General features: G+C 43.6%; 2 protein-coding genes across 4 annotated transcripts in view; one reads left to right on the top strand and one right to left on the bottom strand.

Moving 5' to 3' along the window:
• Positions 1–7,405, bottom strand: part of nme7 (NME/NM23 family member 7) — a 325,065-nt gene extending 317,660 nt beyond the window's left edge. For 2 of the 3 annotated variants that reach the window (XM_072513808.1, XM_072513811.1), the window contains exon 1: positions 7,157–7,405. Coding sequence is in view for 2 of the 3 variants with exons in the window: in XM_072513811.1 (XP_072369912.1) it covers positions 7,157–7,159 (3 nt within the window). In the remaining variant the exon portion in view is untranslated. Of the gene's footprint in view, positions 1–1,863; positions 2,157–7,156 lie in introns of all 3 variants that reach the window. The other variant, XM_072513809.1, reaches the window with a different exon arrangement.
• A 120-nt stretch (positions 7,406–7,525) lies between these two features.
• The window catches only part of blzf1 (basic leucine zipper nuclear factor 1), a 36,439-nt gene continuing 26,194 nt past the window's right edge, over positions 7,526–17,770 (top strand). Inside the window, exons 1-2 of the mRNA XM_072513807.1 lie at positions 7,526–7,624; positions 12,217–12,292. Coding sequence (XP_072369908.1) covers positions 12,262–12,292 — 31 coding nt within the window. The 5' untranslated portion in view covers positions 7,526–7,624; positions 12,217–12,261. The remainder of the gene's footprint in view (positions 7,625–12,216; positions 12,293–17,770) is intronic.

Here is a 17,770-nt window from a genome sequence, read left to right as displayed (position 1 = left end):
CTTTGCTGTCGCCATTTTTCTTTTGTTTAAATCTATCCGGAATTTTATACTGTGTATTATGATTTGAAGAATTACCATGATTTGTATTTTAAACTCAACCACTGTATTCGCTAAAGATAATCAATCTGACCTAAGTTTGTATTGCAACCAAAAGTTTACCAGTAGACACTAAAGCTGAAAATAAAGTTCAATGAAACTTTGCCAAAAAGCCTGGAATCTCTGTTATTTGGGAACTAAGAAGGGATAACGGATATCCAGGGTTCCGAATAGACACAGAGATCCATCAAGCACAGAGCACACGCAACCTGCAGCTGTGAAGTGCTCACATTGCTAGAACTGCCAATTCCCCATTAGCAATAGACTGCAGCCGCGTGGCCAGCAGTCGCCACCATCAGTGGGAGTTCAAGGGATCATCACCGCCTTACCACAGACGGAGTTCTGTCATGGGGGTGTTCGATGGGAAGGGCAGACAGTGACTGGAACAGCTCCCATCATAGGTATACACAATCCGGGGGGGGGGGGGGGGGGGTATGCTGGGCCTGAAGGCACAGCTCCCCCCCCCCCCCCGACCAGGGACGGACCCCCCACCCCCAAGGCAGTGGCCCACCGAGGCCGTCCAACCGCCCTGGGGGCTCCCCCACCCTGCCCTGGCATGCTGAGGCCCGAGTGCCCCTGGGCTGACTGCCCAATTCTGAAGATGGCTACTTGCTCCTCGGATCCCTACAGCAGTTACACCGCTAGCTTAAAAAGATGTACTAAACGTGACCACTCACTGGGGAAGCGGTTAGATCATGGGGGCCATTCAATAGGGGGTCCTTCCCATTATGGAATGGAGATTGGTCTTAATTGGTGATTATTGTTTCTTGCCACGCCGCAGCGGGATCCTCATTTTAATAATAATCTTTATTGTCACAAGTAGGCTTACATTAACACTGCAATGTAGTTACTGTGAAAACCCCTAGTCGCCACATTCCAGTGCCTGTTCAGGTACATGGAGGGAGAATTGAGAATGTCCAAATTATCGAACAAGCATGTCTTTCGGGACTTGTTGGAGGAAACCGGACCCTGGCGCTGTGAAACAATAATGCTAACCACTGTACTATCTCGCCAACGGAGCGGGCCAGTTAGATCGGAAACCGATCAGAGTCAGGCGATGTTCCTGATTTCGGCCTCTCCCGCTATCTTATTGGCCCGTCCGCTCTCTAGCCCGATCGTGCCCATAATACAGAATACATTTATTTGAAGTGGTGAGTGAGAGAAGTGATGAAAGAGAAAGAAGGGGTGGACAAGGGTAATGCAGATGTAATTGATCTAGATTTCCACACACCTTTGATGAGGTACCACTAAATGAGGTCAGAAGATGCAGAATAAAGGAACTAACAGCAGAATAGATAGCTGGCTGGAAGACATAAAGCAGACAGTAGAGGTATAGAGGCAAAAGTTACCAAGTGAGATGCACGAGGATCAGATGTGGGACCATGGCCGTTTTCAATTTATATTAATTGATTTCGGAATTAAAAACGTAATTTCTTAATTTATGCATGACATCAAATTGAGAAGACAGGTCAGCACTGCAAAAGTTTGCATTAAATTACAAGTCAATACAAATAAACTTATTAACAAACTGCAGAATAGATACATAATTGGCAAATGAATTTCAACATATAATTTTAGGTAATATTAGAAAAATAAGGAAATGACATATTACTTGGAAAAGAAGAATCTAAATGGCACAGTGAAGCAAAGAGATCTGGAAGTACAAACACACATATCACGACATGTTGCAATACAGATCAAAAAGCCATAACAAAAGCAAACAAATTATCAGGCTTTATTTCTAAGGGGAGAGAATCTATACTAAACTTGTATTGAACCTTGGCGAGACCACATTTGGAATGCTGTGCACAATGCTGTTTGTTATATTAGCATTGCTACCTCACAGCACCAGGGACCCGGGTTTGATTCCAGCCTTCAGCAACTGTGGAGTTTGCACATTCTCCTAGTGTCTGCGTGGATTTCCTCCAGGTGCTCTGGTTTCCTCCCACAGTCCAATGACGTGCAGGTTGGGTGAGGTAACAGGCCTAGGTAGGATCTCTTTCGGGTTGGTTGGTACAGACTCAATGGGCCCAACAGCCTCCTTCAGCACTGTAGGGATTCTATGGAAAAGGATATAGAGGCACAAGAAGAGGGTATAATAAAAATTACTAGGATGATACCAGAACTCCCAAAATTATTCCCAAAAGCAAAGGATGATGAATCGCTTGGCTATCTTTCTCTTATAAGGGGATGGTTGAGGGGTGACCCAATAGAGGTATTAAAATTATGAAAGATTTTGATACAGCAGACATGGGGAGTGTTTCCACTTAGGCAAATATAGAGACCATTAATATAGTGCAAGTCCCAAGAAATTAAATTAGGAATTCAAAGAAGTTTCTTTATCCAGGGTGGTGAGAATGTGTACTCACTAGTATAGGGAATAGTTGAGGCAACTAATATAGATTCACTTAAGGAGAAGCTAGAAGTTCAGAAATTAGAAAAGACACGAAGTAAAGTTGAGAGAGAGAAAGATAGAAACACAGAAAATAGGAGGAGTAGGCCCTTCAGTCCTTTGAGCCTGCTCTGCCATTTGTTAAGATCATGGCTGATCATCCAACCCAGTATCCTGTTCCACCTTTCGCCTCATATCCTTTGACCCTTTTAGCCCCAAGGGTTATATCAAGCTCCTTCTTGAAAACATACGCTGTTTTGGCCTAAACGGCTTACTGTGGTTGAGAATTCCACAGGCTCATCACTTTTTGGGTGAAGAAATTTCTCCTCCTCTCAGTCCTAAATGGTCTACTCCATTTCCTTAAACTGTGGCTCCTGGTTCTGGACTCTCCTGCCAACGGGAATATCTTTCCTACATCTACCCTGTCTAGTCCTGTTAGAATTTTACAGGTTTCTATAAGATTCCCACTCATTCCTCTAAACTCCAGCGAATATAATCCTTACTGACTCAATCTCTCCTATCAATCCCGCCATCCCAGGAATCAGTATGGTAAACCTTCACTGCACTCACTCCCTCTATAGCAGAAACATCCTTCCTCAGATAAGACCAATATTCCAGGTGTGGTCTCACCATGGTCTTGTATAATTGCTGCACGATATCCCTGTTCCTGTATTTGAATACTCTCGCTATGAAGGCCAAAATACCATTTGCCTCCTTTACCGCCTGCTGCATCGGCATGCTTACTTGCAGCAACTGGTGTGCGAAGACACTCAAGGTTTTGTTGCACAGTCCCATCTCAGTTTAAAGCCATTAGATAATAATTTATCTTCCTGTTTTTGCTACCTCACATTTACCCACATTATACTGCATCTGCCATGCATTTGCCCACTCACCCAACTTGTCCAAATCATACTGATGCACATCTACATCCTCCTCACAGCTCACTTCTCTTCCCCCCCCCCCCCCCTCTCAGCTTTGTGACATCTGTAAATTTGGAGATATTACATTTAGTTCCTTCATCAAAATCATTAATATACATTGTGAATATAGATAGCCAAGTACAGACATTGGAAACAAAGACCTGACAGCCTTGTTTTGGCAACAATTGACTGAGAAATTGAGATTAAGACAAAACAGGATGAAGAAAAGTCCAATAGGTGGATAACATTGAGAGATGAATTGAGGGAAACTGGAAGAAAGCCAGAGAAGAAGCAAGACTATGCCAACAACCCCATTAAAACTATGGTGAAATGAACAAACATATATGTTGAGGAAGCACAGAGTAAAGGGTTATCCTGATAGTTAGATGAGGAAGGGTGGAGGATGTGGGCAGCACGATAGCATTGTGGATAGCACAATTGCTTCACAGCACCAGGGTCCCAGGTTCGATTCCTGCTTGGGTCACTGCCTGTGCGGAGTCTGCACATCCTCCCAGCGTGTGCGTGGGTTTCCTCCAGGTGCTCCGGTTTCCTCCCACAGTCCAAAGATGTGCAGGTTAGGTGGATTGGCCATAATAAATTGCCCTTAGTGTCTAAAAAGGTGAGGTGGGGCTACTGGGTTAAGGGGATAGGGTTGAGGTCTGGGCTTAAGTAGGGCTCTCTTTCCAAGAGCCGGTGCAGACTTGATGGGCCGAATGGCCTCCTCCTGCACTGTAAATTCTATGATAATCTATGATATTGGAGTGGAACATCATCAGGCTGAATGTCCATTCCTGTGCTGCATATTCAATCTAATTCTATGTAACAAGCCAGGTCACAACCAACGGAATATTATTCATTTGGCGAATGAGTTTATCATTGCAAAGAATGCAGGCATCAGGAATAATGGTTCCTCACTTTGTGTACCAGTTTCAACATCAAGAAATCCCAGCTCACATACAACATAATTAGATACAGATACAGACAAAAGGTTCGTCAAATTTCCTCCAATAATATACCTTAGCTCCAAACACAGGACAATTCAAACTTAAGAAAACATAATTAAAGTTTTTTTGCTTACATCAAAATTGTGGTGGGGTCTTCACATCATCAACAAAGTTTCCAATCAGAGTGAATACAACATTCTTGTTAATCTGGACCATCTGGCCACACATTGAAGACAAAAATAGAAAGCCAATGCATCCTAGCTTATGCACCCAAAAGAACTGACGGCAATCCTCCTTATTACAGCATCTAACTTTTCTTTTTTAAAAAAAAATCACAGATGATTCCAGGGATTTACCTTTATTTATCTACACGTTATGTTAATCATTATGCACTGCAAAACTTTCTAATGAGTCCTAGTTTGAAATGTATGCCTAATTATCAAAATAGGTAACACATCCTAATGTCTTAATATCAATAATAATAATCTTTATTATTCACAAGTAGGCTTACATTAACACTGCAATGAAATTACTGTGAAAATCCCCTAGTCGCTACACTGAGGGAGAATTCAGAATGTCCAAATCACCTAACAAGCAGGTCCTTCGGGACTTGTGGGAGGAAACCAGAACACCCGGAGGAACCCCACGCAGACATGGGGAGAACGGGCAGACTCCGCACAGACAATGGCCCAAGCCGGGAATTGAACGCGGGTCCCTGGCGCTGTGAAGCAACAGTGCTAACCACTGTGCTACCATGCTGCCCAAAAGGACAGTCCAATAGTCAGCATGGTATGATCTTTATAGGAAGCGGAGATAATGGTATTTTAAACTGAATATCAATCCCTACATACAACTGCTTGATTTCTAAGCTAACTCCCAACCAAGCAATAGTGAACATCCAAATTAAGAGATGAAGAATCCAATATTCCATGTAGAATTATACCCATACTAGTATACCTCCCATGACATTTTGCATATTTACTAGGAAGGTAGAGATGGGAAGAAGATGGAGATTGATTAGCAAGAGAAAAGATACCATTTGTTTTCCTTTACTGCCAAGATTTCAAGTTCTGCGAAATACGATACATGTAATATTCAAAGAAGTTTTAAAATAAATTGGCGAGGAACAGACTGGAAAAATGAGATAAGGGCTACTGCCCTTTCAAAGGACAAAAACAAAAATACTTGTTTCAGTATTATCATTTTGAAGGAATAGTACTGATCACTGTAAATTTAAGTACACATTATCTATATCAGGCTGATGTTGATGTCCATATATTACAGGTTCTCTCTCTTCTAATCTTCTTTGAATATTTATTCTCTTTGTGTGTCAGCATCGTCATTTCTCTCCCGAGGCGGGCTTTAACAGAAAATCTCAAAAAGTAGTGGCACTGCATTCCTCTGCATCTTCTGCCAAAACTGCATATCCCTTCTTCTACCTAACACAGAGGAATTTTCAATGTATTTTGAAACAGAATGCTGCAACCCACAAGTTAGTTTTAAAATGTATTATATATTTCACATGCATACAGTACATACATGCAAATATCTATATATTGATAAAAGAAAATATAAAGGTAGGAAACAATGTGGATAGTAACAGCCTTTAGGAAGATAGAGACATTGGCGTGCCGAGCACATGGTCGATGAAATTTAAAGCAGAGATATGTGAAATTATACTTTTCGATAGGAGAAATCAGAGGATGCATGCAATATAAACTAAATTGCATAATTTTAAGACGGATGTAGGAACTGAGGGACCAGGGAGCATGTGCGCACAATTCCTGGAATTAAACAGGACAAGTCCAAAGATGTGCAGGTTAGGTGAATTGGCCATACTAAATTGCCCCTTAGTGTCCAAAGGTTGGGTGGAGTTGCAAGGTTGGGGTGGGGGATTGGGCCTAGGTAGGGTGCTCTATCGGAGCAGGGGCCGGTGCAGACTCAATGGGTAAATGGCCTCCTGCACTGTAGGGATTCTATGATTGGTTCAGAAAACTGTTAAAAGATATCCTAACCTTGGCTTTATCAACAAGTGATGAATATAAAATGGAAGAAAGTTATGTTAGCAGGACTGGTTTAGCTCAGTGGGCTAGACAGCTGGTTTGTGATGCAGAACAAGGCCAGCAGCACGGGTTCAATTCCTGTACCAGCTGAGAATTCTGAATTCTCCCTCTGGGTGTACCCGAACAGGCACCGGAATATGGCGACTGGGGGCTTTTCACTGTAATTTCATTGCAGTGTTAATGTAAGCCTACGTGTGACAACAAAGGATCTTTCTTTAAATCGCTGTAAACACTGGTTCCGCCTCAACTGGAATAGACTTCACTTCCTGGCACACTTTCACCAAAATGATTTGGAATGCACTGTCTGAAAAGTGTATGGAAGGAAGAGCACATGGAAGCTGATTCAATAACAACATTCATAAAAAGAGTTATCTAAAGACTTGGAGGGAAATAAAATTACAGGGCTATGGGGAAGGAGCAGGAGAGTGGGATGAATTGAATGGATCAGCAAAGAGTTGACACCAAGAATGAATAGCCTCCTTCTGTGCTGTATCATTCTATGATGCTATGTCAGGAGAATTTTAAAAAGGCTGTGAAGGCACCCTTTTCTGATTAGCACTCAGGGTAAGAACTATAATAACCCCCTGAGCTCCATCTCCAGCGGGGGTGGGGGGGGGTCTTCTCTGACCGGTAAAGGGACCAGTCGGATTTCTGCTGGGTCACTTGCAGGGTGTCATACACGGCGCAGATAAAAGAAAACCTTCCCTATCTGAGGATCGCTGCCGAGCAGACGGCTCTCACCATGTTGCCTGTGTCCTCCTCCTCACTCAGAGTCAAAACCGCCGCCGCTTCCTCCCGGCTCTGCTCTGTTGAGCTGAAGGTCCCATAGCAACGGCCGGCGCACGGATTTCGATCCAAGTTATTTTTTTTAATTTAAAGCATTACGTTTATTTCTTAACCATGATTTAATAGGATTGGAAACGCACAATACTTTTTTTTAAAAGTCGAAACCTTTCTATTTGTTGAGGCAGGAGGTGGCGTTGGCCAGGGTGAAAGGTCATTCTGCCGCCGGAAGTTGTATCTGTGGCTCGTTCTGCCGCCGGAAGTTGTATCTGTGGCTCGCTCTGCCGCCGGAAGTTGTATCTGTGGCTCGTTCTGCCGCCGGAAGTTGTATCTGTGGCTCGTTCTGCCGCCGGAAGTTGTATCTGTGGCTCGCTCTGTTGTCAGCTTGGTTGAAGCTGCCACGCAGGAAAACAGTTGTCACTTTGGGTAAGTGAGGCAGGAGGCTGGCATCGCTGCTGTTTAGAAGCGTTTCGCGCGTTCGAGTTGGTTTATTGTAATCTCCACGTCTGAGTCAAAACGTAGATGAACCGACAGAAGGTTCTATTGTCGCCGCCGCCGTTCCAGTGGTAGACCCGGGCTCTGGGCCTCGGCTTTCCCACTTGAAGCTCTTGGCCATTCTGGACTGTGCGTGACCTACCGGCAAAATAGCTTCAGACAAAAAAAAGCAAAGTAGTGACGATTCTGGAAATGTACAACTGAAACAGAAGATGCTGGATATGATCAGCAGGTCTGGCAGTATTTATGGCCAGAGAAGTTAACTGCGTAAACTGGAAAATTATAGAAAAAAAACAGTGTTTTAGGGGAAAACAAAAGGGAGGTTATGTGATTGGTCGCATTGCAAAAAAAGAATGATATGGTAAGGGACGAGACGCAAAAGATGTATCTAGAGGAGGTGTAACGAGCACATGCAGAATTATTAACAACAGCTGTTGTCTCTGGGGGGAAAAGGGGGACATGATGTGAAATTGTCAAGCTCCGTGTTAAATCCAGAAGGCTGTGAAGTGCTTAATTAAAAGATGAGGATGCTGCTCTTGGAGCTTGTGTTAATCTTTATTGAAAAAAAAGAATCTGAGGATAGACTGAAGGTCCCTGGTTCAATCCTGGGTTTTGGCACATCGTCAGACACTGGTGCCTTTTGCTCTATCTTGGGAGGTGGTGGTGCAGTGGTATTGCCGCTGGAATAGTAATCCATAAACCCATAAGAAATAGGAACATGAGTAAGCCATTCAACCCTTAAAGCCAGCTCCACCACTTAATAAGTGGAATCTGTATGGGTCAAGTTAAGGAACACCAAGGGGCATAAAACATTTGCAGGGGTGGTACAGACCACCAAACTGCAGTGGTAATGTTGGGCATAGCATTAGACAGGAAATCGGAGATGCATGTGATGAAGGAATATCTGTGATTATGGGTGACTTTAATCTGCATGTAAATTGGGTGAGTCAAATTAGTTTTACAGCACAGAAAAAGAGGCCCTTCAGCCCATTGTGAATGTGCCGGCCATTCTATTCTAATCCCATTTTCCAGCACTTGGTCCATAGCCTACTATGCTATGACGTTTCAAGTGCTCATTGAGGGTTCTGACCTCTACCACCTTTTTAGGCAGTGAGTTCCAGCTTCCCACCACCCTCAGGGTGAAAAATGTTTTGCTCATATACCCCTGCCCCCTGGTTATTGACCCCTCTATTAAGATGAAATGTTTATTCCTATCTACCATTTTTGTAGACCTCGATGAGGTACCCCTTCAGCCTTCTGTGCTCGAAGGCAAACAACCCCAGCCTATCCAGCCTCCCTTCACAGCTGAAACCCTATTGCCCAGGCAACATTCTGGTGCAATCACATCCTTCCTATAGCCTGACGACCAGAACAACAGGCAGTATTCTAGGTGTGGCCGAACACGTGTTTTATACAGCTCCATCATAACCTCCTTTATTTTTTTGTCTCGGCTAATAAAGCCAAATATTCCATATGCTTTCTTAACAACCTTATCTACCTGTCCTGTTGCCTTTGGGGATCTTTAACATCCACCCAAAGGTCCCTCTGGTACTTTGTACTTCCTGGTGTCCCACCATTCATTATGTATTCCCTTGCCTTGTTAGGCATTATCTCACTTTTCAGGGTTAAATTCCATTTGTCACTGTTCTTTCCATCTGACCAGCTCATTTACATAATCTGCTAAGGCTTCTCTCCTTGCTATTTACCACCACCAATTGTCATGATATCTTCAAACTTACTGATCATAGGCCTCACATTCACATCTACATCATTGATGTACACTACTGTCAGGTGGATGTACCTTTAAGAAATGGGTGTTTATCAAATAGCTGCAGTGATGTCAGTGTATGGGTGGAGCTGGGCTGTCTGTCTTTTCACTTTTTGAGCTGGCAGCTGCAGTGTGTTTGGTTTCGTTTTCAGAGGTGGAGAGCTGCATTGAAAGCAAGCAGCTGTATAATGATCTCTCTCTACAAGCTAAAGAATGTCTCCTGATCATTGATAATTTCAAAGTAATACCTGTTTCTGTAGAGCATTTAAACCTGCTGTCTTTATTTTAGAAAGGATTTAACTTATGGATGTTGTTTGGGAAGTTATTAAGGGTTACCTATAGAATATTGTATTTGGGAAAGTATCAGTGTTTGTAGTTGATAAGCTGTTTACTGTGTGTTTATAAAATGTTAACTGGATTCATAGAATAAACATTGTTTTTTTAAAACGTACTTTAGTCCTCTGTTGCACCACACCTACAAAGTGGGCCCTTGTGCTCCCCATGACCAAATATCTATTTAAAGTTGTGGATCAGGTGAACTCCCATGATATAGGTTGGGGTTCCCTAAACTCTCGCCCATAATACTACAAACAGCAAGGGACCCAGCACCAAACCCTGCAGTACACCACTGGACACAGGCTTCCAATCACAAAAACAGCCTTCAACCATTACCCTCTGCCTCCTGCCACAAAGATGATTTTGGATCCAATTTTCCAAATTGCACTGGATTCCATGGGCGCTTAACCTTCTTGATCAGTCACATGGGATGTGAAACCAACAGTTATTGAGGAGTTTTCAATACCCTCGACGAAGGGAAATAATGCGATTTCTTGGTGAGTGGATTTGATCTTTTTGTGCAAAGGTTTTGTAGTGTGATTGCTCCACTGATGGACTTGCTGAAGAAACGTCTCAAATTTCAGTGGACAGCAGACTTTCAACAGGCATTTGACTGCCTGAAAGCTGTGATAACCAATGCTCCTGTGTTGGAGAATTGCAAGGGACTCTATGATCAGATTGAACTGAAGTACCTGACTTTAAAGAGAACTGCCGAGGCGTAGAGAAATGGATGGATCGTGCAGAGACCTTCTTGTTAGAGACTGTCAATCGAGACGGATTTCAGTTGGAGGAAGAAGAACGAAACCTGTTTGCGTGTGTTGTTTTTTGAAACTAAAAAGTATATTTACTGTGTGCATTTCTTAAAGGATAGTGAAAAATGAAACCATCTTGAATATGATGGTTTATTTATTTTTCTTGGGGGGGAGGTGTCATGTGAGAGTACCTTTAAGAAATGGGTGTTTAAGAAATGTACCTTTTAAGAAATGGGTGTTTATCAGTGATGTCAGAGTGTGGGTGGAACTGGGTTGTCGGTCAGCTTTTTACTTTCGTTTTAGGCTGTTTGCTGCAGGGTGTGTTTCGTTTTCAGAGCTGGATAGCTGCAGTCACAGCCAGAAGGTGTATGAATCTCTCTCTAATCTAAAGACTAAATCGATCCTGGTGATTTAAAACTAATAACAGTAGTGACCTGAACCTGATGTGCTTCTGGTAAAAGGTGTTTTAAATCTTATGGATGTTAAAAGGAAAGCTTAAAGGATTACTTAGTGTTGTATTCTTTGGAGTTGTAATTTAATTAATGATTGCTAAGATGTTCACTATGTTTTAAAAAGGTTAACTTGAGTTCATAGAATAAACATTGTTTTGTTTTAAAAAATACTTTTTCTGCTGTACCACACCTATAGAGTGGGCTGTGTGCTCACCATACCACAATCTTTTAAAAACTGTGGGTCAGGTCAACTCCATGATACACTTTGGAGTTCTCTGAACCCTGGCCCATAACAATAAACCTGTGTATACCTTCTAACTACCAACTGGCCATACGCCATACAGAAGTGTATCAGAAATAGTTCTTTCCCTATTCACTTTATAAAGATCCCTCGTAATTTTGAAAGCAACACTCCTCTTAACCTTTGTTCTGACAATACCCCACTTTCTCTTATCTTTCATGTGTAAGCATATCATCCCTGACATCACAACAAACCTAAAGAAAAATACTATGGATGCTGGAAATCTGAAATAAAACAGAAAATGCTGGAAATACTAATCAAATCTAGCAGCATCTGTTGGGAAAGAATGTTAACACTTCAGGTCAACATAACTCTTGGTATCTTGCCTTGACCTGTATAAAATATGGCCCCAAACTGTGGACACAGCACTCTAAGAATGACATAATTATTGTTTGAATAGGAATAGCATTTTGTCTTTGCATTTAGTACCTGTACCTCAAACTATAGACTGAGGACCCAATATACATTTTAAGCTCTATGAACTTCTAATTTGAAAGATTTGTATATCTGAACTTATCTTTCCAATCCTTTTAAAGATTTAATGAATATTTTTCCTCCTCATGTTTCCATTCAAAACTTTACCTCGTATCTCCACAATAAATTTGAGCTTTTTCATGTTACGTAGTCAATTAGTTTACATGTACGTTTTTACAATGATCTTATCTGTTCAAGTATAAAAGTCGTATAACAAGAAAGCTGATGGTTTCTAGTCTGCCCATGTCTAAAACTGTAATCTACTATGCTTGATTAATTTAAAATGTGAGGACTGCTTATGAAACATTTAATATATAATTTCTGTTTATTAGTTGGTGGTCCCATAGTTGCAATAATTTCAAATTACTTAATAATTTGATAAGCCATTTGATACTGATCCTGCAAAAGGTCTAAAGAATGATTTTAATGTCTTTTTCCAGACGAATATTAGTGACTAAATTAAAATTCAAAGCAGCTTCGGGAATATGACATCGGTTATGAGGATGGCGAATAAAGGTATTTTAATGCTTTTATTTCTAAGTTAATTCTTTCCAAATCAAGTTTATTTTTATACAATGGAACCTTGGCCTCCCACACGTGCAAACCACCTAGATCGAAAGAATACAGAAGCATGCTCTGAGATTGATCTTAGGCCTTCAGTACCAGCCTTGCAACACTGCCCTTTGTGTAACAAAAGCTTGAAAATCTACAAACAAGGAGTCTAAATACTTGGCGCTAAATTCAGGAAATCCTTATGCAATCTACCTAATTTCAAAACTGGTCTCCATGCCGGCCCCCGGGCAATATGGCGGAGCCCTACAGGGGCTTGGCGCGCGCGCAGGAACATAGGCCCCCACACCCAGAGCAACCAAGGTAACTTAAAAGTTTGACTAAGTTCAACCCTGTAAAATGCAGTCTTCAGGCTACGAACATGATTCTTGAATAAAATTCCATATTTATTATTTTAAGTATGAGGCTCCGAGTTATCTTTAAGCACAGTTTCTGTGTTGTCATTTAACTCCTGACTTTCATTTACTTTGTGTTAGATGCACAATAGAACTCAAATATACATATAGGTCGGGATTCTCCAATCCCGCGACCAAGTTCTGACGCCGGTATGAAAACCGGCGTCAACCACTCTGGCGACAACGGTTCCCGATATTGAGGAATGCTCCCCGTCCTAGAGGGCTAGGTCAGCGCTGGAGTGGTCCCCGCAGCTCCAGACGGCGCGGAACGGCCGGCATGATTCCGGGCAGGCGCGGAACGGCCGGCATGATTCCGCGGATGCGCGGCATGGCCGGTGTGATGATTCCGTGCATGCGTGGGGGTTCCGTCTCTGCGCCGGCCCCCGGGCAATATGGTGGAGCCCTACAGGCGCCAGGCGCGTAGGAACATAGGCCCCCACGGAACCAACCCGCCCGCCAATCGGTAGGCTCCGATCGCGGGCCAGGCCACCGTGGGGGCCCCGGGATCGGACCCCCCCCCCCCCTGCAGACGCACCTTACAGGTCCCGCTGTGTGGGACCTGAGTAACCCATGCCGGCGGAATTCGGCGGCCCGTTGGGTCCCCGAAAATCGGCGGGGGGATGGGGCTACTTTTAACGGCCATCGACCAGCGCGGTGCTGATCCCACGGGCGCCTGAGAATCGGCATCGGAGAATAGGTAAGCCGGCGTCGGGGTGCGATTCTCGCTCCCCCCCCCCCCCCCCCCCGGGAATTCTCCGACCCGGCACGGGGTCGGAGAATCCCGGCCATAATGTTTGCTGTAAATGACTGACATTGTAACATTGTAAGTAAACTACTTCAGCAACGCGACTGTATAAGAAACTTAAAATCTGAGGTAAAATTGTTTAATGTGTTTAAGGTTCAGAAAGGAATATAGAGAATGGCACGATTTCTCTCCATCTTGTTGCAAGTATCAGCCACGGCATATTGGTAGAACACTTACCGCTGAGTCAGAAGGTTGTGGATTTAAGACCTGTTCAGACATTTATTTCACAACCAAACGGCACTAACAGATGATCTTGTTGCTGTTTCTTTATCACTGGAATGCATCTTTTCTGAGTATTCTGAAATTTCTCCTTAAATGTTTACCACCGAATCTCTACCGAACTATCCCTTAACCTAATTTCCCAGTTCACTTTAGCCAGCTGTCTCTTTATGCCCTCATAATTAATTATTTAAGTTTAAAACACTAGTCTTAGATTGACTCCCTCAAACTGAATGTACAATTTAGTCCTACTATGATCACTGCTACCGAGGGGCGCCCTCATTATGAGATAATTTATTAACCCTGTCTCAGTGCACATTGCCAGATCAGGTACATCCTGCCCTGTGGTTCGTGCTAGGACATGCCGCTCTAAGAAAGTGTCCCAAAAACACTCTATAAACTCATCATCCAAGCTACCTTTGCCAATCTATATGTAGATTAAAATCACCCATGCTTATTGCCATCCCTTTCTCACAAGCCCCCATAATTTCTTCCTGTATACCCTATCCAACAGTATAGTACTGTTAGGATACTTATAAACAGATCACTCCCAAAAGTGACTTCTTGCCTTTACTGTTTTTCACCTCTATCTAAACTGATTCTACACCTTGACCTCCAGAACTAAAACTACCTCTAATTGTAACAATGTCATTGTTAATTGACAGAGCTACCCCTCCACCTTTTCCTAACTTGCTGCCTTTCCTAAATGTCTGATATCCTTGAATATTCAGGTACCAGTCTTTGTTCATTTTGCAGCCCTGTATGTGGTGGCTATCTGATCATGCATATTTATTTTTGTGGTGTCAATTTAATTTATTTTGCTATGAATGCTGCGAGCATTCAGATACAGAACCTTTAGTTCTGTCTTTTTACTTTTTTTTTGTAACCTCTCATCTGCTGATGTAAAAGGCACTATTTGCTGATCACAAAACTTGGAAATATCGTGAACTATGAGGAGGATAGTAATATATGCAAAAGACTGAATCGACTTCAACTGGAGTAGGTAGGGAGGCCATTTGATATGGGTGTTAAAATCATGAGGGGTCATGTAGACTAGATGAGGAGAAATTGTTCCCATTTGTGGATGAAATGAGAATCAGAGATGATTGACAAAGAAGGAATGGCAACAAATGAGTGGAGGGTTATGGGGCAGCCAGGAAAGCGATGTCGAAACCACAACCAGATCAGCTATGATCTTATTGAATGGCAGAACAGGTTTGAAGGGCCAAATGTGCTACTTGTGCTCCTAAGTCCTATGTTTCTATGACATGAGGAAAATCATTTTACACAGCGAGTGTTTATAATCTGGAATACAGTGCCTGAGAGTCTGGTGGAAGCAAATTCAATCATGGCTTTCAAAAGAAAATTGAATTGTTATCTGAAAAAGAAAAATTAGGAGTTTGGAGAAAAGGGGGGGGGGGGAGGGGCGGTGACACTCCTGCAGAAAGCTGGCACAGATGCAACAGACCATATGGCCTCTTTATCTGCTGTATCCATTCTGTGATTCTATAATTTAGTGGCATAAAAAGAAACGGCCTTCTGTAATACTGACAAGCTGCAAAATTATTTTGTTCAGCTTAAAAACTTTACATTGCGATCTAACACTTGTGTGTTGAAATATTGGATGCAATTTAGCCGCCTTTTCTTCCCCCAAAAGGTTCAAAGATTCTCTGCCAAATAGAGAAGCCACATACTTTGCTTCCTTTATAATAGTTTGAAAGATTGGTGCATTCTAAATAACTGCAAAGTTTGTATCGTATTGCCAGTGGGAAGGAGGAGAAAGAATGGGTGTCGCTTCTTCACGCAAAGAGTTGTAGAGATTTGGAACTCTCTCTCTCAAACAGTAGTGGAAGCTAGAACAGTTAATTTTAAATCGGAGATAGCTAGATTTTTTTTTAAAAAAATTTTAAATTCTCCTTTTTCACATTTTCTCCCACATTTACATCCATCAACAATAAACAATAATCAGCAAGATATGTCAGTCCCCATAATAACAACGATCCCATCTACCCACCAATCCCCGAACCTCAACCCGCATGTTTACGTAAACAAATGACAAAAAGGAATCAGGGATTACCCGTAGTCACCCTTAATCTTACACAGCTCCCCCCCCCACCGCAGGTCCCCATCTCCTCCCGTCCACTGCCTCTTGTAAAACTCCTCCTCCCAACCTCGGTTCCTTCCCCCCCAACTTTCCACCCCGGCTAGACCACTCGGACCCTGTTCTGCCAGGCTCCGATGACCGCAGCCCCTCCCTCACCTCACTCCCGTTTACTGGCCGGCTTAAACCGGCCAGCGTGGAGGCCCCCGCCCGGGTCCCTTTCCCACTTGCCCGGCCCTAGGAAAGCCTAAAGATCCCCTTTTAGCACACGAACCCCGCATATCCACCTACACCCCAAAGAACTCTCATTTTGAGTGAAAGTCCCGTCCCTTCCCTTGTCCAAATATATACCACATTGGCTCCTTTAATCTCTACACCCGCGCGCAGTGATACAAAAAAGAAGAAAATACAGTCATGAGGTTACATCGGCACATGGCCATTCCTCAATTTGTCAGTTCTGCCACAGTCCTTCTGCTTTCGCAAACTCCTTCGCTGCTTCCGCCGTTCCAAAATAGAAGTCCCTGAGCTTGTAAGTCACCCTCAGCTTCGCTGGATATACAATGCTGCACCGCACCTTGCTAATGTACAGTGCCCTCTTCACCCGGTTGAAGGCAGCCCGCCTCCTTGCCAGCTCCACCGTAAAGTCCTGGTATACACGTGTACCAGCTCCAGCCCACTGCACCACCCGCTTCTGCTTGGCCCAGCTCAGGACCTTCTCCTTCACCCTGTACCTACGGAAGCACAGAGTCACTGCCCTTGGCGGCTCACTCGCCTTTGGTACAGGCCTCCACGACCGATGAGCCCGATCCAGTTCATATCGGGAGGGATCCTCCCCCTCCCCCAATAGTTTTGCCAGCATCACGGCAAAATACTCAGTCGGCTTCGGTCCTTCAACTCCTTCGGGCAGCTCCACAATCCTCAAATTCTGTCACCTGGATCTGTTTTCCAGGTCTTCCATTTTTCCTCGCAGATCCTTGTTAGTATCCATCACCTTCCCGCATCTCTTTCCCCATCGAGGCAAGTTGATGACCGTGCTGCACTAACGTCTCCTCCACTTCCTTCAGCGCCTCCCCTTGCTCTCGCACCTCCGCCACTGCGCTCGCCACTTCCTTCCTCACCGGGGAAACCTCCTCCTCCACCAGCACACTCAAAACCTCCCTCATCTCCTTCCTCACCGAATCCATGCATTTCGCAATCTGCGCCAACTGCTTTTCAAATTCCGCAGCCATCATCTTAGTTATTTCTTCAGCCGTAAGCAGTGTGGCCTTCCCTGGTGCTCCAGCCTCCATTTTTCCTGGTGACCCCGCGGTGACCTTTCCACTCCCCGACGGACCTCCAGCTGTTTTTTTTCCGGCCGTTTTCTTGCTCACCCTCGACATTTTTCTTTGTTCTTTTTTTTCCTCCTGTGTCTTCACTGTGCCTTCTCCCTGCTTCTGCCGCCTCGGCAGACCCTGGGACCGGGCTTAAAGCCCCGAAAATGCCGTTGCCGAACGGGAGCCCTCCATTGTGCGGCCGCCTCCCGCCCGCCGTCACCGGAAGTCCAGCTAGATCTTTGTTAAGCAAAGATATTAAGAGATATGGGCCAAAGGCAGGTATATGAAGTTCGGCCACAGATCAGACATGATCTCATTAAATGGCAGAACAGGTTCGAGTGGCTGAATGGCCTACTCCTGTTCCTATAACACCCAAACTACTTACTATAATTAATTCTGAGGTACAAACTGCTTTTTAAAATGTATTGTTGTTAAAATGATTACTTTTATCAATTTAGTGTCATAGACTACTAGACTAAAACAAACAAGTTTCACATACTAAATCAACTTTATTAATACTTATTAATCTCCCTTGTGTTGTTGCACATTAGGCATGAAGACCAAATGCTGTATTCGGGACATGCAGCATTA

Source organism: Scyliorhinus torazame, chromosome 8 (genome assembly GCF_047496885.1).
Source record: "Scyliorhinus torazame isolate Kashiwa2021f chromosome 8, sScyTor2.1, whole genome shotgun sequence".
NCBI lineage: Eukaryota > Metazoa > Chordata > Chondrichthyes > Carcharhiniformes > Scyliorhinidae > Scyliorhinus > Scyliorhinus torazame.
This window is presented reverse-complemented; position numbering and strand designations above follow the sequence as displayed.